The sequence below is a fragment of the Theropithecus gelada genome, chromosome 9, assembly GCF_003255815.1.
Source record: "Theropithecus gelada isolate Dixy chromosome 9, Tgel_1.0, whole genome shotgun sequence".
Classification (NCBI taxonomy): Eukaryota; Metazoa; Chordata; class Mammalia; order Primates; family Cercopithecidae; genus Theropithecus; species Theropithecus gelada.
This window is the reverse complement of record NC_037677.1, coordinates 113,577,122-113,598,755: the sequence shown is the minus strand read 5'-3', so window position 1 is coordinate 113,598,755 and position 21,634 is coordinate 113,577,122. Positions and strand designations below refer to the sequence as shown.

At 40.6% G+C, this 21,634-nt stretch overlaps 1 protein-coding gene across 4 annotated transcripts in view; it reads left to right on the top strand.

The window, feature by feature from the left end:
* Nucleotides 1-5,537: 5,537 nt before the first annotated feature.
* Nucleotides 5,538-21,634, top strand: part of SHTN1 (shootin 1) — a 120,563-nt gene continuing 104,466 nt past the window's right edge. For 3 of the 4 annotated variants that reach the window (XM_025395607.1, XM_025395609.1, XM_025395608.1), the window contains exon 1: nt 5,574-6,136. Coding sequence is in view for 3 of the 4 variants with exons in the window: in XM_025395609.1 (XP_025251394.1) it covers nt 6,079-6,136 (58 nt within the window). In the remaining variant the exon portion in view is untranslated. Of the gene's footprint in view, nt 6,137-21,634 lie in introns of all 4 variants that reach the window. The other variant, XM_025395605.1, reaches the window with a different exon arrangement.

Below are 21,634 nucleotides of genomic sequence, written 5' to 3'. Positions count from 1 at the left end.
GTATAATCCTTTTAATGTATTGTTGGATTTGGTTTCTTAGTATTTTGTTGAGGATTTTTGCAACCATATTCATAGGAGAAACTGGTGTGTACATTTCTTTTTCTGTGATAATCTTATCTGGCTTTGGTATCACAGAAATACTGGCCTCATATAATGAGTTAGGAAGTGTTGTCTCCTTTTTTATGTTTTAGAAAGTTTGAGAAAGACTGGTGTTAATTCTTTAAATGTTGGATAGAATTCACCAGGGAAGACATCTGGTCCTGAACTTATTTTCACTGAAGGGTGTCTTTACTTTTTCTTTTTTAAAAATACTTTCTGATTTACTCTTTACTTAAATAATAGTTCTGCTGAAATTTTCTCTTTTTCAGTTAGTTTAGGTGACTTGTGTGTTTCTGGGAATTTGTCCATTTCTTCTAGGTTATTTAATTTGTTGACATATAATTGTTCTTATTATTCTCTTGGAATCCTTTTTATTTCTGAATCATTGGTATTAATGTCTCCATTTTAATATCCGATTTTCATATTTCTTTTTTTCTTTGTTAATTTAGGGAAAGGGTTGTCAATTTTGCTGATATTTTCAAAGAAATAACTTTTTATTAATTCTATTATTTTTCTATTGTCTTTTATTTATCTCCACTCTATTCTTCATTATTTTATTCCTTCTGCTAATTTTGGGTTTATTTTGCTTATCTTTCTATTTTCTCAAGATGTACAGTTACCTTATTGATTCTGTATCTTTCTTCTTTTATAATTTAGTAATTAGAACTATAAATTTCTCTCTGAGCACTGTCTTCACAGTATTCCATAAATTTTGATATGTTGTATTTTTGGTATTATTTCTAAATTTTCTGTTTTTTCTTGTGATTTCTTCTTTGAACCTTTGGTTGCTGAAAAGTGTGGTGTTTAATATCTACATATTTGTGAATTTTCTAGATTTCCTTCCATTGCTGATTTCTAATATCATCCCATTGTCATGGAAGAAGATACTTTGTATGAGTTGTATAATTTCAATCTTTTTGAATTTATTGAGAAGAAATGTGTGGTCTAATATAACATCTGTCAATTTGAGAAACATGTAAATTGTGCTTTTGTCAGGTGGAGTGTTCTATATATGTCTGTTATGTCTACTTGGTTTATAGTTGTTTAAGCCCTCTCTATCCTTATTGACTGTTTCTATACATTTTATATCCATTATTGAAAGTGAGATAGTCTCCAACTATTTTTGTAGGACTATCTATATCTCCCTTTAATGCTGTTAACGTTTGCTTCATATATTTTGGGAATCTGTTTGAGATATATATATATATATATATATATTTTTAAAGTAGAGATGGGGTTTCACCACGTTGGCCAGGCTGGTCTCAAACTCCTGACCTCAAGAGATCCGCCCACTTCCACCTCCCAAAGTGCTGCGATTACAGGCGTGGGCCACCGCACCCAGCCTGTATATATGTTTATAATAATTGTATACTCGGCCGGGCGCGGTGGCTCAAGCCTGTAATCCCAGCACTTTGGGAGGCCGAGACGGGCAGATCACGAGGTCAGGAGATCGAGACCATCCTGGCTAACATGGTGAAACCCCTTCTTTACTAAAATATACAAAAAACTAGCCGGGCGAGGTGGCGGAGGCCTGTAGTCCCAGCTACTCGGGAGGCTGAGGCAGGAGAATGGCGTCAACCTGGAAGGCGGAGCTTGCAGTGAGCTGAGATCCGTTCACTGCACTCCAGCCTGGGCGACAGAGCGAGACTCCGTCTCAAAAAAATAAAATAAAATAAAATAAAATAAATAATAATAATTATATACTCTTACCGAATCAACCCTTTTGTTAATATATAGTGACTTTTGTTTGTTGTAACAGTTTTTGACTTAAAGTCTGTTTTGTCTGATAGTAATATAACCACCACAACTCTCTTTTGGTTACTAATGAAATTTTTTCCCACCATTTTGCTTTACTATTGTTGTCTTTGGATCTAAAATAAATCTTTTGTAGACAGCATATAGTTAAATCATATTTTTTTTGCATCGTGCCAGTCTTTGCCTTTTGATTGGAGAGTTTAAACCATCTTCATTTAAAGTTATAGTTAATAAGAAATGACTTATTTCTGCCATTTTGCCATGTATTAGCTATAGCTCTTGCTCCTCGTTTGCTTCATTATTGCCTTATTTTGTACTTAGTTTTTTAAAAAGTATGTATGTTTTTGGTAGTTAATCGTTTTGACTTCCTTCTCCTTTCCTTTTGTGCATATTCGGTTGATATTTTCTTTCTTTCTTTCTTTTTTTTGGGACCGAGTGTTGCTCTTGTTGCCCAGGGTGGAGCAATGACACGATCTCGGCTCATTGCAACCTTCTGCTCCTGGGTTCCAGCGATTCTCCTGCCTCTGCCTCCCCAGTAGCTGGGATTACAGGCATGTGCACCACACCTGTTTTGTTTTTTTTGTTTGTTTGTTTTTGTTTGTTTGTTTTTGAGAAGGAGTCTCGCTCTGTCGCCCAGGCTGGAGTGCAGTGGACGGATCTCAGCTCACTGCAAGCTCCGCCTCCCAGGTTGACGCCATTCTCCTGCCTCAGCCTCCCAAGTAGCTGGGACTACAGGCCTCCGCCACCTCGCCCGGCTAGTTTTTTTGTATTTTTTTTAGTAGAGACGGGGTTTCACCGTGTTAGCCAGGATGGTCTCGATCTCCTGACCTCGTGATCCGCCCGTCTCGGCCTCCCAAAGTGCTGGGATTACAGGCTTGAGCCACCGCGCCCGGCCTATGTTGCCATTGTCGTATCATAATTAACATTACATTAAATAGCTCTGTACATAAGCCTTTTAGAATAGATTCACTGATATAGAACTAGTGGATCAAAGAGAGTGAACCTTTTTCTCTTCATTGTATTTCAATCTTATTTATCTGTATGCCTCAAAAGATGACATATGTGATTTTACTTTAATTACCTGAAACATTAAAAAAAGATTAAAGAGAAACTCCTTCTTGACCACTGTACTTTTTTTTTTTTTTTTTTTGAGACGGAGTCTCACTCTGCTGCCCAGGCTGGAGTGCAGTGGCCCGATCTCGGCTCACTGCAAGCTCCACCTCCCGGGTTCACGCCATTCTCCTGCCTCAGCCTCCAGAGTAGCCAGAACCACAGGCGCCCGTCACACGCCCGGCCAATTTTTTGTATTTTTAGTAGAGACGGGGTTTCATCGTGTTAGCCAGGATGGTCTCGATCTCCTGACCTCATGATCTGCCCTCCTCGGCTTCCCACAGCCATCACTATGTATATTATTAAACAGAACAAAAACTAGTTTATCACTTCTGTCCATCAATATTCATATCATACAAATAAACCATAGTGTAATGGGAGGCCTAAATTCCAATAAGGACTCTAGTAGCCCTCCTAATAATTCATACCATGTCCTCAAGTGAATGCTATATTGTATTTTGGGATTTTTTAAAATTATTTTTTTGAGATGGAGTCTCGCTCTGTCACCCAGGCTGCATTGCAGTGGCAGGATCTCAGCTCAGGAGCCTTTTCTAATTTTAAGGGGGATAAATGGGATCAATTGCAAGAGGCTGCAGATTTAGTATGGAACCAAAACAGTTTGATCATAGATTTGACAATTAACTCATTCTTAAACTCCAGAAATACTATCTAACTACTGTATAATTGGAGAAGACAAACCAGCCATTAAAAAAATGGAACTTTGTGAACTAAGCCAAATATTTAATGATGCACTTTGCTTATATTTGGTAGAGTGTGAGAGAATGAGTCAGGATGACTCATCAGGTTTAACAGGTTTCCCGACTGCGGGACAAAAGCTAAATGCCCATTATTTTCCACCCAAATTTCCCGGATTTTTTTTTTTTTTTCTGTAAGGGGATTATTTATCTTCCCACAAAATACCTGGTGGTGGCATATATTCACATTTTCATGGAGTTGAGTCTGAATTGTCTCCTGTTTCGGGGACTTCTTTCAACTCTGAGGACTAAGATGTAATACTTGAGCAAAGACCCTTTGATTATCTCCTGGGGATCTTCATGGCAGCTATCTGCAACTATCTTGAATTATGCAAACCTAGGGAAAGGGCTGAATAATACAATCCCATATCAAAATTATTTTTAAACTTTAAACATTTTAATACACTGTATTAAAAAAATACTACGCTACCCTTTTAGATCATTCTACTCCTAAATCACCCGTGCTAAAGTACTATATTGCCATTTTAGAGAAAGAGAAAGCAGTGCTACCATTTTTTCAAAATTTGAGTTAGCATGTAGTGAGTATCAGAAAGACACTAGTTACAGGATTTACCCATATCTCGACCTCACTCTACAACTGTCATGGAGAAATGAACACAAGAAATGGAGCTGGGCACTTCCATAGAACATCAATTGAGGAATGAGCAGCACTGTGCTGTTGCTGTACCCAAACTAAGAGCTTACAGGTAGTGAGAAAAACCAAGCTGTGCAGTAAGTCTAATTCAGTTTGGACTTACCTCACATGCTTAATGATCAGTGTAAAAGAACTGCATCCTTCAGCTTATAGTTAAGCAACCACAACCCCTTTCTCGCAGACCTGTAATCTTTTTTTTTTTTTTTTTTTTTTTTTTTTTTGAGACAGAGTCTTGCTCTGTCGCCCAGGCTGGAGTGCAGTGGTGCGATCTCTGCTCACTGCAAGCTCCGCCTCCCGGGTTCACGCCATTCTCCTGCCTCAGCCTCCAGAGTAGCTGGGACTACAGGTGCCCACCACCATGCCCGGCTATTTTTTTCGTATTTTTAGTAGAGACAGGGTTTCACCGTGTTAGCCAGGATGGTCTCGATCTCCTGACCCCGTGATCCGCCCGCCTTGGCCTCCCAAAGTGCTGGGATTACAGGCGTGAGCTACCGCGCCCGGCCACAGACCTGTAATGTTAAAACAAACAAACAAAAAAACTGCATTATAAATTCTGGACTTGGTGTTTTGTTAATCTTCCTCTCTCTATTAAATCCTTACAACTCTTCCTGGAGAGTAGGTATCACTATTCTTCCCATTCTTCAGATGAAGTTCAAAGATGCAGGAGACTGAATCCAAGGTTCGCTCGCAACTAGGGGTGGGGAGAGGCACCTTTGAAACAATGCAGGCCTGCCACTTCTCTCATGGGCATAGCCAGACATGAGCCAGACATGAGTTCAAATAGTTCAGAGGGCAGTGAGGTGGGACAAATGCTTGGCTTAACTGCCAGCCTCTGATGCCCGGGGCCTGCGTGACTTTTGGCATTTGGACTGCAGTGGCAGCCTCTCTAAAGGGAAGGTCATCCCGCCACCAGCCAGATGATCTGCAAGGGCCCTGCAGGCCCCACCATCCACGTGCGGCAGGGTCCACGTTCTGACCACCTGGCAAACCTGGTGCGAGGGGGAAAGCTAGCCGGGACCCTCCTTCACTCACGGCATGGTCATTTAAGTAGCCGGGCTGCCTGATTCGGTCCTTGTCTGCTTTTCAAGGTGCAAAATGTACGACCCTGGGCCCGCCCCTGCGGGCAGCTAGGTTTTGCAACCGCGCCCCCAGAGTCCACTGCGGGAGAACTGGGGAAGAAGCCCAGGCGTTCATGGCTCATTGCGTCCCGCTCTGCATCTGTGGTTCGTGGGGAGCGACCCCCGGGCAGCGTCCAAAGTGGAGTTCCCACACACGTTGCGAACCCACGGCCAGTTTTCTCTGAACCGGCGTCCTTGAGTCCGGGGGTGGAGGCGGAGAAAAGGGTGCGGGGCGAGTCAGAGCGACCACACGCAGGGCCGCAGCCCTCCCACCAGCGCGTCCTGCAGCGCCGGCCGCCGCAGACTGGGATCGCGGCTGCTGCCCCGCCCCTGTCCCTCCACCCCCTGCCCGGGACTGCGGGGCCGCCCCGCCCCACCTGCAGGTGAAGCGGCCGCAGCCGCCGAGTAGGTGCGTGGGGATGATCTCACTCGCGCGCTCCGCGCCAGGAGGAGGAGGAGCGGGAGCAGATCCAACTTCCGGGTAGTGGAGCCGCAAGCCACCGGCATCTTGCTTTTCCTTCCCCCTCCCCCTGTGTGCCCCGCGCCGCTCCTTCTTTCCCTTTTATTCCCGGCCCCACCCGCCAAAATGAACAGCTCGGACGAGGAGAAGCAGCTGCAGCTGATCACCAGTCTGAAGGAGCAAGGTAGGCAGCACGCGGGCGCCAGGTGTGGGCAGCCGCGGCCCGTGGGCGGGGACCGCTCCCGGGCGCTGGGGCCAGGGCAGGTGGAAGCCGGGCGGGAGACGTGGCGGCCGCCGTGGTCACCGCAGTAGCTCCGTCACCCGCGGAGAGGCGTCCTCCGTGGCCGGCGCGCCTAGGAAAGCCCTGGACCGAGGATAACGCGGAGTGTCGGGGCGAGTCAGGCCCCGCAGCGTGAGACGCGCTGCCCGCCGGTTGCGTTTGCTGGCGAAGGGGGGCTGGGGGAAGGGACGAGGATTCAGTGCGGACGAGGTTGCACAGTGCCACCTTCCTTGCGGGAGAAGCGGGTGGGGCAGGATATTTTGGCTGCTTTGGGCGGCTCAGCTAGCTTGGCCCCACCCTTACGCATTTGTTGGCGCTGGGTGGCCTGTAGCGCTGTTTCACACCCTTCCCAGCTTTTCATTTGGGTTCGGTCTAGTTCCTCTTTCCTTGCCCAGCTGGGATTTTCAGGCCATAATTTTTTTTTTTTTAATCACTTCTCAATTTTAGCAGTTTATTAGTCAGCAAGGTCATCATCCTGCCAGTGTTGAGCTTCCAGAATTAACAGGGTTGGCGCTGGGCGCAGGAGAGCCAGGCCATGTGCACACATTTCTGTACTGCTTGGTAACTGGGGATTATCCTTTAATAAAGAACTGCTTCAGCCAATTATTTTTTTCATCAGTTACCACACTTCTGAACCAAACCAGATCAACAACCAAATGCTAACCTACGCCCTTAAGCAGTTATCGTTTTTACCCTGACCAAAGGGTGGTCTGCGAATGTGGGTCAAGAAGGGGAGGGACCAGCCGCGCGCGGTGGCTCACGCCTGTAATTTCAGCACTTTGGGAGGCCGAGGCGGGTGGATCACCTAAGGTCGGGAGTTGGAGACCAGCCTAACCAACATGGAGAAACCCCGTCTCTACTCAAAATACAAAATTAGCCGGGAGTGGTGGTGCATGCCTGTAATGCCAGCTACTCGGGAGGCTGAGGCAGGGGAATCGCCGGGAGGCGGAGGTTGCGGTGAGCCAAGATGGCGCCATTGCACTCCAGCCTGGGCAACAAGAGCAGAACTCCGTCTCCAAAAATAAAAATAAAAACAGAAAGGGAGGAACCAAACAGATTTAAAGGAAGTAAAAATGTGTAGGAACATGTACTTTTCTGAATGTCTTGCTGACATGACCATGTAATGGAAGGATCCCTGCCCTGTGGCAAAACCTGGTGTTTAGTTCCAGTTCTTTGACTTCTCTTGGCCCAGCTCACCGGCTCTGCGAACTTGGAGGAGTCTCTTCCCTTCCGTGGATCTTCTAGTCAGTCAAGGCTGACCTGACTAAAAGCGAGGGCAAAACTGGAGGACTTCCTGAGGTCCTGTCCAGTACTCTTACCTGTTGTTCCATAAAATCACAAACACGGTTGGGAAGTGCATGTGGATTCTTCTGAAGCCATACTCTGGCAAACAAATTTCAACATTACTGTTTACTGTATGACCTTGGGGAAAGTATTTAACCTCTGAAATGGACATAACACATTCCTCTGTGATATCCAGCATCTAGAAAGTGCTGGATAAATGTTAGTCTCTTTCGCCTTCCCAGCACCTTTACCTGGCATCCTAGATTATCCTGAGGTGATAAAGTCACAAGCATCAGTGAATTTAGTGGGTGGACAGAATGCCTTTATCTGAAATTTCTCAAGTATTTTAGCAAGATACTGGATTCTACTGGTATTTTATATTTAATAACACCTTCCCCCAACCCATAACATTAAAACTTGATTCATATTTACATTCATGGAGCTTTCAGAAATTTTAGGTAATATCTGTCAGTGGATATCAGATCTTCTTATGGATGGTCAGTTTTCAAACAATGATAAAAACGAAAAATTTCCCCTTTCATTTCTTATGTAATTCAAGGGTAGATTAACAATGTAGATAATCTGCAAATTGTTTATATTTGATTTTGGAAAACGTTCTCCATTCCTATGTTGGGTTTGAGACCCGAGAAAAAGGATTTCTAAATTTCTGGCTCTTTCTCCTATTGCATTGTATTGGAAAATAAACAAATCCTTGGCATTGGTATTGTTAGAGGATATATTTCCTTGATTAAGTGCATATCAAAGGTAATAGAACAGTTAGATATTCAAAGTTGTATTTCTTAAAAGGTACACTTTTGGGGATAGTGAGCCTAGTTACAAAGGTGTTGGGATTTTTTCAGCTTACAGTGTGATTTTTATACATTTCAAAACCAGGTCGTTTGCTTGCCATTGGATCACAGACTGGAAACAATTTACTTACTCCAAAAGTACTCAGTTACTGTTTGACCTATAGAACTAACTGGGCAGCTAGGGATTTGGAAGAACAGACAACTGGGTCTTTGGGCATTTAACAGTACATACTATGATCAATTTTGTAAGCTGATGGTTACATAGTTTGTTTTTGAAAATAGTAATTTTTACTACCTGTTACTACGTTTTTACTCACAATGTTAATATTTTGAGTGATAATTCCACTACCCCTATTTAATGTGAGCAAGAAGAACCATTATTTATCAAATATTTTATTTTCCCTTAATAATGCTGAGTAAACATATTCATTCCTTTAACAAATACTTATCAAGTACCTCCATATGTGAGGTCCATGTGCTGGGCACTAGGAGTATAAATAATGAACTAGACAGTCCTTGTCACCAAATTAATTGTCTAGAAGAGAAGACAGTTACTATTCAAGTTATATGAATAAATGTACAATTACTTTTTTTTTTCTTGGATAGATTTTTAGAAGAAATGGGATTGTTGGATTAGAGGGCATGGACATATACTTTTGCTAGACATTGCAAAAGTGCCCCCTAAAATGATTATACCACTTCAAATATCCTTCAGCAGCACCCATTTCCCCACACGTTGGTCAACTCTGGCTAATAGCAATCTTTATTAATTTGATAGCCTGATAAGTTTTTGAATTCTTGCCAATCTAATGGGCAGAATGTTACCTTTTAATATTTGCATCGCTCTGGTTATTAGTGATGTTTGAAATCTTTTTACATCATATGGGTCCTTCCTTAGTGAGTTTTTTTTAAACTGATACATGAGACTTGTACATATTTAGAGAAGACATGGGGTATTTTGTTACATGCTTAGAATGCATAATGATCAAGTCAGGGTATTTGGGGTATCAATTGCCTCCAGTATTTATCATTTCTATGAGTTGGGAACATTTCAAGTCCTCTCTTCTAACTCTTTTGAAATATACAATACATTGTTGTTAACTGTAGTCACCCTACTTTGCTATCAAATGTTAAAACTTACTCCTTGTATGTAACTGTATGTTTGTACCCATTAAACAATCTCTCTTAATTTCCCCCTGTGTTAGTAAGTTTTAAGTCTAAAATTTGAACCATTTCCCCAGGAGAGTATTCAGAAAGGAGATTCCTGTCTACTCTAAACCACAAAGCTGACAGCAGCCTTCCCTAATGTGAAGCCTTTAGTGGTGTGGTGAATAAGGTTGCTTTTGACAAAAGTTGTGAAATGTAATGACGGAGTCTGTCATAATATGAGCAATCTCTAATTTATACTTACCATTCCCTAGGCTCTATGTCTTATAAATCACACCCACTTCTGAATTACTTCAAAACATTTTATGTTCCCTCCTAGTGAATGGTATAATTAGCTATATTATGTCTTTCTAGAAAGTTATATTATGTCCCTTTAAAAAAAATTAGCCAGTATGTGATTGCTTATGTTCAAGCAGATGTTGAGGTAATGAGGTAATTCTCCTTTTGTCTTTTTTGGGGCTTTATTTTATTGGACTGATTGACATCTTTAATGCACGGAGAAATGGCAACTTTGGATACTATTTCCGAGGCATATTTCCTAGCTACTAAAGTGGATATTTCCCTTACAAAACATCATACAATTTGCTCCCCCTCCGGAATTCAGTGGGAAAATGATAGACTTAGTTCAGCATTTGTTTAAGGTGCATGATTTTCTGTGTAATTCATTCGGCCCGCATGCATTGAATATTCATAGCCAGGCACTGTGCTAGGCATCGGAGAGACAGAGCTGAATAAGACCTTGCCCCTGCTGGTGAGGAGTTTCTGGTCTAGAGATGGTGCTAGGCATGTAAATTCCAAGAAGAGTGTCTGATTGGCCTACTTTGGCCAATCTCATGTATTCAAATACTTTGACCACGGGAGGGCAGGATACTTTAATTGGCAGCCCCTGCAAAGATTGGAGGAGTAGTCCAAAACAGAATGGGGTGCCACTACCAGGAGGATGCTGACTGGGCAGACACAGATAACACATGTCCGCTAAACTATTAAGTACAGTAATGCCATGCCATTTCCAACTTGATGAAATTTTGAAAAGAGATGGTTATTTAATAATAAGGACATACTCACATAAGAGGAAAACAACCACCACCACCCCAGTAATGGGCAATTCTTGGGCTAACAGTATTTAAAATGGATTTCCTATGGTGAGGTAATTGGTTTTAAAGCAATTTTAAACCTCCTTTCACCTTTAGAGTTAGTATTGTTTTCCCCAAGATTATTGAGATGATACTTAAGGTTCACATGGAAATCTAGTCAAGCTTATTCTTACAGCACGTTAGTAATTAAAAGATGCATTTGGTATTCCCTTAGCTTCTAGGCCAGGAAATAACTGGAGCATTATTTTGATAAAACAGTCTGAAACTATTGCCTACCACAATGACCATGTCAGTCTGGGAAAACGGAAGCATTGACAATCTTGGGTACATATGAGATCAGCCAGTAGAAAACTGTTTAGAATTAAATGTTGCCTTGTTTTCAAGTGCAAACTTGGTTTTACATCAGTATTTTTCAAAGTGTGGTACAAGGGCCAGCTGTATCTGAATCACCAGGTACTTATCAACAATGCATTTTCCTCCTAAAGTTAGGGAGCGGTTGCTGAAGAACAGCAGTTTGGCAACCACCCATGAGATGGACATGCAGCATGGGCTAAGGAACTGTGTCTTCTAGTCAGAATTTCACTATTACCTTAATTTTATTTATTTATTTATGTATGTATTTATTTATTTATTTGAGACAGAGTCTCACTTTGTCACCCAGGCTGGAGTGCAATGGCATGGTCTCGGCTCCCTGTAACCTCCGCCTCCCAGGTTCAAGCAATTCTACCGCCTCAACTTCCCGAGTAGCTGGGACTACAGGCATGTGCCACCACACCTGGCTAGTTTTTGTATTTTTAGTGGAGACGGGCTTTCACTGTGTTGGTCAGGCTAGTCTCAAACTCCTGACCTTGTGATCCACCCGCCTCGGCCTCCCAAAGTGCTGGGATTATAGGCGTGAGCCACCGCGCCCAGCCGTGAACCTTTTTTAAAATAAAGGCAAAAATAAACACATACTCATAGAAAACAAGTGTGTAAAGTGAAAAGTACAATTACCTATTCTATCTGACCCATTGTTTCTCAATCTTTATTTCATTATCACTCTCCTAAGGAAACTTTTTAGGCATTTTATGCACTGTGACTCTTTGAAGGGCCATAAGCCATTGTAATATCCAAGATCTTTTCTCTTGTCTCCTTGAGGATGAAATCACTACATTGACAATGCATGCTATGACCCCGTTCCCATTTCTCAAAGTTAACTACTGTTAGCCTTTTATTTTCTTTCCTTCCAGAAATTGTGTTTGTATGTGCATATATATTTATCATGTAATATGTAATTTTTTATATTAGTACATGTAGCATTAAATCATTAAAGATTGATTGAATAATGTTCCAATGTACAGACGTACCACAGTGTACTTAATGTCCACTGGATGGACATTTCTATCTTTCTTTCTTTGTTTTTGCTATTACAAATAATGCTTCTGGGCTGGTTGTGTTGGCTCACGCCTATAATCCTAGCACTTTGGGAGGCTGAGGTAGGAGGATACCTTGAGCCCAGGAATTTGAGACCAGCCTGGGCAACATAGTGAGATCCCATCTCTCTAAAAAGAAAATGCTTTTGGTAATGGATTCGTATTGGAGACATCAGTGTGAACTCATGTTTAGCTTAATACAGGTATGGATGGTTACACATAGAAATATATGTATATATATTATATATTATAAAATATAATATATATATTTTGGTTAGTATATACATATATTTTCTTGCTCTGTCAGCTGAGAGAGCCTAGAGGCACCAGTATCAATGAGCACATGTAGAGCCCAGAACTTGGCTTCTAATGCCATTCTCAAATAAAAGGAACAGGTTTCCTAGGAGAAATGGCTAATTTTAGGAAAGGGGCAGGAAGTATACAAGATGAGCCTAGAGCATCTTGTAGTGCTGGAAACTAAGGAATTCCACCAACTGATAAGCCAACATTGATGGAGATACAGCAGTCCCCACTTCTCCACGGAGGAAGCTGCGTTACAACACCTGCAGTAGCTGCCTGAAATCATGGAAAATAACAAACCCTATATATACAAAGTTTTTTCCTATGCATACATACCTGTGATAAAGTTTAATTTATAAATTAGGCACAATGAGAGATTAACAATAATAACTCATAATAAGATAGAACAATTATAACAATATACCATAATAAGAGTTATGTGAATGTAGTCTCTCTCTCTCTCAAAATATCTCATTGTACTGTAATCATCTGCTTTCATACCATGTTGGCCATGGGTAACTGAAACTCTGGAGAGTGAAGTGGTAGGTAAGAGGGAAGCTACTGTCTGTCAGAGACATAAGAGCCAATGGAAAGAACTTCCAATGTCCAAAGATGGAACTCTGAACAACAGACTATTGGATTATAATTCAAAGTATGAAGTAATATTTGTGAGTTGATACTGATATAAATAAATGATTAAAGACAAATCTCCCATGCAGAGCAATTCCAAATAATTTATGTAGACGTTCCCCCTCAAAGTGGTGTATCATAACTCCCTGATTCTTTTTTTTTTTTTTTTTTTTTTTTTGAGACGGAGTCTGGCTCTGTCGCCCAGGCTGGAGTGCAGTGGTGTGATCTCGGCTTGCGGCAAGCTCCGCCTCCCAGATTCATGCCATTCTCCTGACTCAGCCTCCCGAGTAGCTGGGACTACAGGCCCCCGCCACCACGCCCAGCTAACTTTTTGTATTTTTAGTAGAGATGGGGTTTCACTGTGTTAGCCAGGATGGTCTCGATCTCCTGACCTCGTGATCCGCCTGCCTCGGCCTCCCAAAATGCTGGGATTATAGGTGTGAGCCACCGTACTCGGCCTAACTCCCTGATTCTTAAGTGTGGGCAGCACATAGTGAATTCCTTCCAAAGACTACAATATGGAAAAGGGGGAACAAGTAACTTTACAGTGGAGAAACCTGACAAACACTACGTCAGCTAGTTGATCAAGGCCATCATGAACAATGCTAAGTCATGTTGATAGCATGATAGTGTGATGTGATGAATTGGCATTTTACCTCTGTGGTCTTCCCCTAAAAACCCGTAAACCCAGTCGACTCATGAGGAAGCTATCAGCAAATCCCTACTGAGAGACGTTCTGCAAAATACCTGATCAGCACTTCTCCAAACTGTTAAGGTCATAAAAATGAGCAAAGTCTGAGAAACTGTCATAGTCAAGAGATGCCTTAAGGATTGAAGGGGAGAAAAAATTTTTCCCTCAGTTCCTTGTAAGTTCATAATTGGGACAGATACCTGTAACAAAAGACATATGAACAAGCAAGTTTATTAAGGCATGCAGTGCACGTCGCAAGGGAGAAAAACAGTGGCTCAACATACTGTCTGCAACAAAGAACAATACATTTAGAAAAGTGTTAGGACAAAGGGAAGCAGTTCCCGCTTCCAAAGGCAGGAGAATGTGGGAAGGTGAGTTTATGCGGAAACTCCTGGGGTAAAGTCTACTCGCAGATTTCTCTGCCACCGTCTCTGAAGTGATATGGGTTGTAAAGGAGAATGTGTATCTTGTTTTTACGTGGGAAATGGGGAGAAGATAGACCTTTTGTCTTTGTAATTCTGTGTCCTGCTTTTAGGCAGAGGGAAGGCAGAGAGTTCTCCTGCATCCTAATTATCTTTAGCTCAAAGATCTTTCATATTTTGGGGAGACAGGCTGGTTTCCTTCAGTTCCTTCCTTTGAAACTTTACTTTCAGAAAGTCTCACATACTATGTGCTAGGCTGGTAGTTTTGGAGAGAGATGGTTGTGAGGTAAGTGATTGGCAAAGGGGAAGAAAACCAGAAGAAAATAACAGATTTAAGTATATTTGTCTCATATCTTACTGAGTCAGTCTCTTAGTCCTGAAACTAGGTTAGTTTAGGTAAACAGTCATGTTTTATTTCAAGAGGTGGTGTTATGGGTGATCTCTTTAATGTTAGGTTTCTATATGGTGTAAGCATACAAAAACTTAATAAGAGACATTTCTATGGAAAAAAAGAAAAAGCAAGGTTAATGTTTAGAGCAGTCTATAAATTAGTTTCTGAGTCTGGAGAGCAGCCATTTGAGAGGATTTATATATCTTAGGCTCAAAGTGTCTTCACCTGGAGTGGGGCAGGCAGTTGCAATCTGACAGATTTTCCTTGTTTGTAGATTAAATATCATAAAGGTTGTCTATACAAAAGCTGTTGTGGTAATTTCTCTGATGTTTGTGTCAAGTTCTCCAGCTTTAGCTTGCATAGCTTCAGAAAAAGCCCAATTTTAATTTCAGTGATTCCAGGTCAAAAGGGTGGGAGAAAAATTGGAAATGTTAGTTTGGAGACTCACAGCCAGATACTAGAAAAAACTGAAAGAATTCAGGATCCATTCCAGATTGCAGGTAAATAATAAAATCTCAAAAAACAATGAACAGGGCTAGAATCTAGTAATGGGTGAGCTATAGTTTCTGAACTATTATTTTTCTGAGAACATTTTTTCTCTCTCACTAATTTCTCTCACACTAATTTCTACCAAAGAGAACCAGTAAGACCAGTTTATTTGTAAAATAAGTTTTTGTCTATTATACTTGGCCTAATTATTTGCACAAGTGCAGCAAGAATCATGATTGACTATGTAAGCCCTTTTAAAATCTGCTTTGCTGGAACTCTTCATAAGGAATCTCAGATTAGGCTTTAAAAAGTGCCTTCTTAGGCTAAGAAGCCAAGCTCAGGACTCAACATCAGATTGTGTCTACAGTAGTCTTGGATAGATATCTCTCTTCCCTAGATTCCTGATGTTCCTGGGCCTGTCAGGAAGGTGACATTCTTTACCCACCTAGGCAACCATTTGAACCATGTATTCAAGGTACGAGGCCAGTTTTTTTAAGGTGCCTTTGTTGGCTCCATTAAACTGAGGTTCTTCTAGGGACCTCAGTTCCCAAAACCTGTTTGGTCATATCAGAAAATATGACATTCCCATCAAACTTTGGCAATATAACCAGTGTTTTCAATTGTGTCCTATTAAAAGAAGAACGGATTCTTATTGAACTTATGCAAATGCCCATATTATCCTAAAAATAAGAATACTCATGAATAGTTTCCAAATTTTGGAGGGATCAGCTAAGGAAGAAAAGTAAATGTTTCCATTCTGTTTGCAAAAGTATACTTTACCAGATAGTTGTAAGCTATAGATAGCGCAAAAGAAGAAAATGTTTTCCTAAATCTGGAAAATAAAAGAATCAGTAGTGTTTCTAACAAAAAAGTCATAAAAATCACAGTCCCTCATCATTTTAGTCCCATGTAATTCTTAATTCTGCTCGATGTTAGCAATATTAGGAGTTCAGTGTCTCCTTTGGAGTTCTGGAATTCATACACAGTCCACTGGTATTTCCTTAAAGTTATCAGAGACCTGTACATGTCAGAGTTCTTTTTGTTCTTCCCATATACCTCCCTGAAGACCCAATGCTTTAGGATTATAACTGCTTGCAAAAAGTTTTTAGAAAGATTATCAGAATAAAGTAGTTATAATAAATGTGGACAACAAGACTTAAAAAGGCCATGGTTAAAGATCTGATGGGAGTTCATTATGATAATAATGCAGTTGACAAGGAAATTTGGTTGTTTGTGAAATACAGCAACTCCAGATAGCAATCCAGATAGCATATTAGATTTCTGGGACTCTCATAGTTTTGAAACACATCAATGACATATTCATACAAGTAATAACTCAAAGGTTAGCATTACATGTTATTTGACAATGTTTCTCATATAATTTAGCATGCAGAATAAACCTAATGGGTTTAATATGTCACTTTCAGACTTCTAGGGAGCCCTCTGGAAATCCTAAAGTTAGTTTAAGGTAAAAAAGACATCATTTACAATTTGACTTTGGGAAGTTTGTAAATAAGATTCAGAACAATCAAAATAGGATCACAGGTCACTGTGAAATAATAGTCATTCTGATTGTGTAATAATATTCATTTAATCAGAGTGATAAAGGCTTCGAAAGCAAATAGGAAGGTATATAGTTGTAGAAAAACCTTAACTTTTTAACTCAATTTTCTAAAGTAATCAAAGACCCAATAAAGACAATGTGAAACACAGGGAATCATCTTGATGAAACACAGAATCTCCCCTTCCTCTTCCCCTTCCCTCTTTCCCCTTCTCTCTCTGTCTCTATAGTTCACTAAAAAGGTGAACAAAAATCTATTTTCTCTTATCAATACTAGAGGAAAATCTTGTTTTTAAAAAAGACCAAATTTTAGTTTTGTATCAGTGTACTTTAGATATCAAGGCTCTATTTTAAATCTCATAATAAATTAATTCAACTTTTGTTAGTTTAACCACACAAGACTTTCTCTTGCTCTCTTTTCTCTTCCCAACTTTCTGTATCCATTTGGTTTTCTGTATATCATTTCTTCATTCATTTTTCAACCTTTAAATAACATCTACTTAGACAAAATCACTCCTTTCTTCAACAAAAACAGATCCTCATATCTTGCTTATAACTTTCTCACCAAAAAATACATCTTATTTTACTTGTAAACTTTGCATACAGAATTGTTCCTCTTATTTCTAGTAGCCTTAATTACATATATTAGAGTTTTAATCCTTAGGAATTTTGAACCAGCGTTCCATAGACTAATACCACTTTATAATATCTTAGAAATACGTGTTTCCTCAAAGTATAATTTTTAAAACTTGCTAACAGACTCAGATATCTTTAGTTTCTTTGCAATGAGAAGCCAAAAGTAGATAAACTTAAATTTATATTTAGCAATTAATGTTTAAACATTTTATCTTACTTGAAAATGATCGATATACTCAGTGACTATTCATCATTTAATTTAATTTCACAAAACTCTAAGAATGTGGTAACCAAAGAGATTGTGAAACCTTTGTAAGTAAACATATTATAAAATATATTATTTTAAAACTACCTGTATAAACTCTTACCCTGCTATATCTGATTTGTTTAATTCACTCATTTTAATAGTTATGCTTGGAAAATTTTATGAGACAGTCAAAGCTAGGGATCATCTCAGGTTATTTTTCTCTTATCCATTTTATAGCACGTATAAGTTAGGTAGTTACTACCCAAGCAGGAACTCTAAAGTTAATTATATGTGGTATTTTTTTCTTGTAACTTAGAAGACATAGTTGTTTTCACTAAACTAACACTATTAAACTAGTCTTATTTGCCCAAGTCACATGAACCTGAAAAGTATTTGGGTTAGTTTCTAAATCTTAGGAGCTTTAAGTAAATTTAATTTATGACTGCTCATTTATCTTTAAGCCAATGTGAAATTTCTTGAAAGCATTTAAAAAATTTTTAAATTAAATTTTATTTTATTTTATTTTATTTTATTTTATTTTTTTGAGACCGAGTCTCGCTCTGTTGCCCAGGCTGGAGTGCAGTGGTGTGATCTTGGCTCAGGGCAAGCTCTGGCTCCTGGACTCCCGCCATTCTCCTCCCTCGGTCTCCGGAGTAGCTGGGACTACAGCGCCCGCCACCACGCCTGGTTAATTTTTGTATTTTTTTTTAGTAGAGATGGGGTTTCACCATGTTAGCCAGGATGGTCTCGATCTCATGACCTCATGATCCACCCGCCTCGGCCTCCATCCGCCCGCCTCGGCCTCCCAAAGTGCTGGGATTACTAACAGGTGTGAGGCACCGTGCCTGGCCGAAAGCATTTTATAACCATGTAAAAACAACCAGTGACATATATGAAAACATGTATACAGGCCGGCGCACGGCGGCTCACGCCTGTAATCCCAGCACTTTGGGAGGCCAAGGCGGGCAGATCACGAGGTCAGGAGATGGAGACCATCCCGGCTAACATGGTGAAACCCCGTCTCTACTAAAACTACAAAAAATTAGCCAGGCGTGGTGGCACGTGCCTGAAGTCCCGGCTACTCTGGAGGCTGAGGCAGGACAATCACTTCAACCAGTGAGGCGGAAGTTGCAGTGAGCCGAGATCACACCACTGCACTCTATCCTGGGCAATAGTGCGAGACTCCGCCTCAAAAAAGAAAAAAAAAAAAAAAAAAAAAAAGAAAGAGGAAAGAAAACATGTACACGTAAAAAATACAAAAAAGATATTACAGCTTTCATTTAAATGTTCAGCCATAAGATCGTATAATAATATAAAACTCACTAATTTATAAATGACAGTTGGATCCAATACAACAAAGAGGCCTCAAAAATGCATTGTAATCTGAATAACACTTTCAATTAAGCCAACTTCTGACCACAGACATCTATAAAACAAGAGTTTGGGGGGCTTATTTGCCTACTAGAGGCCTAGGGTAATTAGTATTTCAGCTTTTCCTTCTTTTTCTTAAGTGCAGGACAGTACTGATTTCAATGTCCTGATGTTGTACAGCATTTGCTAGCATCCTGAGATGAATAGGTGAGATTTGGGGTTAGTTAGAATAAGTGGGCTTTGAATTGCTTTTAGAGGCACATCCTATTTTTGTAAACAATTTGCAAGACATGGAGGGTTGTTTTTAATTCCTCAGAGAGTTTCGGTTGCAGTCTGCATATCAATGGACTGACTTGTTTATCTAATTGCATTATCTTTAACTTGTGTTATCAGGGGGATTTCCAACTGAGATAGAAATAAAAAGACTTCTGTTTCAACTTTAGTGCTATTTGCCTTTGGAATTTTTTTTTGTTTGTTTTCTTTTGTTTTTTGTTTTTTGAGACAGCATCTGGCTCTGTCACCCAGGCTGGAGTGCAGTGGCATGATCATGACTCACTGCAGCCTCAACCTCTTGAGCTCCAACCATCCTCCCACCTCAGCCTCCCGAGTAGCTGGAACTACAGGTGTGTGCCACTATGCCTGGCTAATATTGGTATTTTTTGTACAGACAGGGTTTCACCATGCTGCTCAGGCTGGTCTTGAACTCCTGATTTCAAGCAGTCAGCCTGTCTTGGCCTCCCAAAGTGCTGGGATTACAGACGTGAGCCATAGTGCCTGGCCTGCAGTGTTTTAATAAATCATTTTTTCCCCCGAAAGTATAGTTCCATTTTAGCTTAGGAGAGAAAGAAACAGGCAAATTTCTATAGTTTGGAAGTTTGGATATTTGTCCCCCAAAATCTCATGTTGAAATTTGATTCCCTAATGTTGGAGGTGAGACCTTAATCGGAGGTGTTTGGGTCATGGGGCTGGATCCCTCATGAATGGCCAGGTGCTTTTGTCCTAGTAATGCCTACTTTTTAGTACCTTGTAGCAATGAGTAATGAAGCTAGAAGAGTTGTCTACTAGCCTCCCTGAGAGTTCCCCTGAGAGCTCCTTGTTTAAAAGTGCATAACACCTTTCCCTTCTCTCCTGCTTTCCTCTCTCACCATATGATCGTTCCACACGCCTGGTTCCCTTCACCTTCTGCCAGGGGTGGAAGCAGCCGGAACAGAAACAGATGCTGATGCCATGTTCCTTGTACAGCCTGCAGAACCATGGGCCAAATAAACTTCTTTACAAATGACCCAGCTTCGGGTATTCATTTATAGCAACCCAGATAGACTAAGAAACAAATGTAAACCAAAATTCTATACCAAAGTTATATATTACAAGTGACTCAAGACCAAAACTACAACCATGCATGAGACTAAAACCAAGAAGCCCTTTAAGGCTTTAACCAACGTCTTCAAAGAGGGAGTGTAGAAGATGCAGCCCTTCCAAGAGCCACACCACTCCCAAAAGACAGGTAGAAGGAAGAAAGGCCCAATAACCTGTGTGCCACCAAGAGATGGAAGACAAAAAGAGACAGTAGTCACTAAGACAAACAGAAAAACAGAAGCTGCCCATGGGGTGTGTTTGGGGGTTTGCTAACAATAAGCCTCTTTATGGCTTAAAACCATAGATGCAAGAATTACATTCCAAAGAGGGTAGGATGAAAAAGATGCAGTTCCCCTCAAGATCCAGTTTCATCCAACCACAGCCTAAGAAAGCGAAGACCCTCATTGTTAACAAGGCAGTGAATGTTAAGACAATTAAGAGAATGTTCCTTGAGAGCTGGAATGGCTGGACAAACATGTTTTAGACTCCTAGCCAGCTGGATAGCTGCTGCTGATACAAATCTGACAATTCGTGCCCCTGGGACTGGTGGAGACCAGAGAGAAAAACCTTGCTTGTTGCAAAAGCTAAGCTCTCAAAACATACAGCAAGATGGAAGGAGAATCTTCTTATGATTTTCCTTTTTATGACAAACCACACCAAAAAAAGAAAAAAAAAAAAAAAAAAGAGACAAGGAAAACAAAGGCCTTTTCTGGGTGGCTAAAGATCAGTCATCAATATGTACCCAAACCAAATCTACAGGAGTCACAAATTCAAAGAACAATTTTTTTTCTTTTTTAATTTCAAATGTTTTTTTCCTGCCAATCTGAATTTGGAAAGGAAGGAACAAGGAAACATTTTTACTTTCCCCTGTTGACCAGGCACTACAGGTAGAGACTTGGGAGAGCTGCCTTTGTAAGAATATTCTTTTCCTACCAGCTTCTACCTGTTCTGTTCTCCCAGGATTGTGTCTGCAGGTCCCAGAGCGAGTGAAGTGGCTCAGAATATCCGCCAACTATGCCAAAATGAAGGGGAGAAAAAATTACATTTTCCTCAGTCCTCATAGGTTGGTAATTGGGACAGACTCCTGTAACAAAAGACAAATTAACAAGGGACAGCAAGTTTATTAACAGATACAATGCACATCCCGAGGCCAAAAAGTAACTCCAAGTAGTGGCTTAAAACTCTGGTTTTTATTATCACCTTCAACAAAGAACAATTCATTTTAGAGAAGTGATAGGACAAAGGAAAGCAGTCCCAGGCTTCCAAGGGTGTGAAAATGTATGGGGAAGGTAAATGTATGGGGAAGGTAAAGGTATGGGGAAGCTAATGGGGCAAAGTCTGCTTGCGGATTCCTCTGGTGCCATCTCTGAGCTGATACGGGTTGTAAAGGAAAATTTACATCCTGTTTTTAGGCAGGAACAAGGGGGAGGATAGAAAGACCTTTTGTTTTTGTAATTCTCTGTCCTGCTTTTAGGCAGAGGAAAGGTAGAGAGCTCCCCTATATCCTAATTATCTTCAGTTCTCCCCAGTCCTTCATATTTT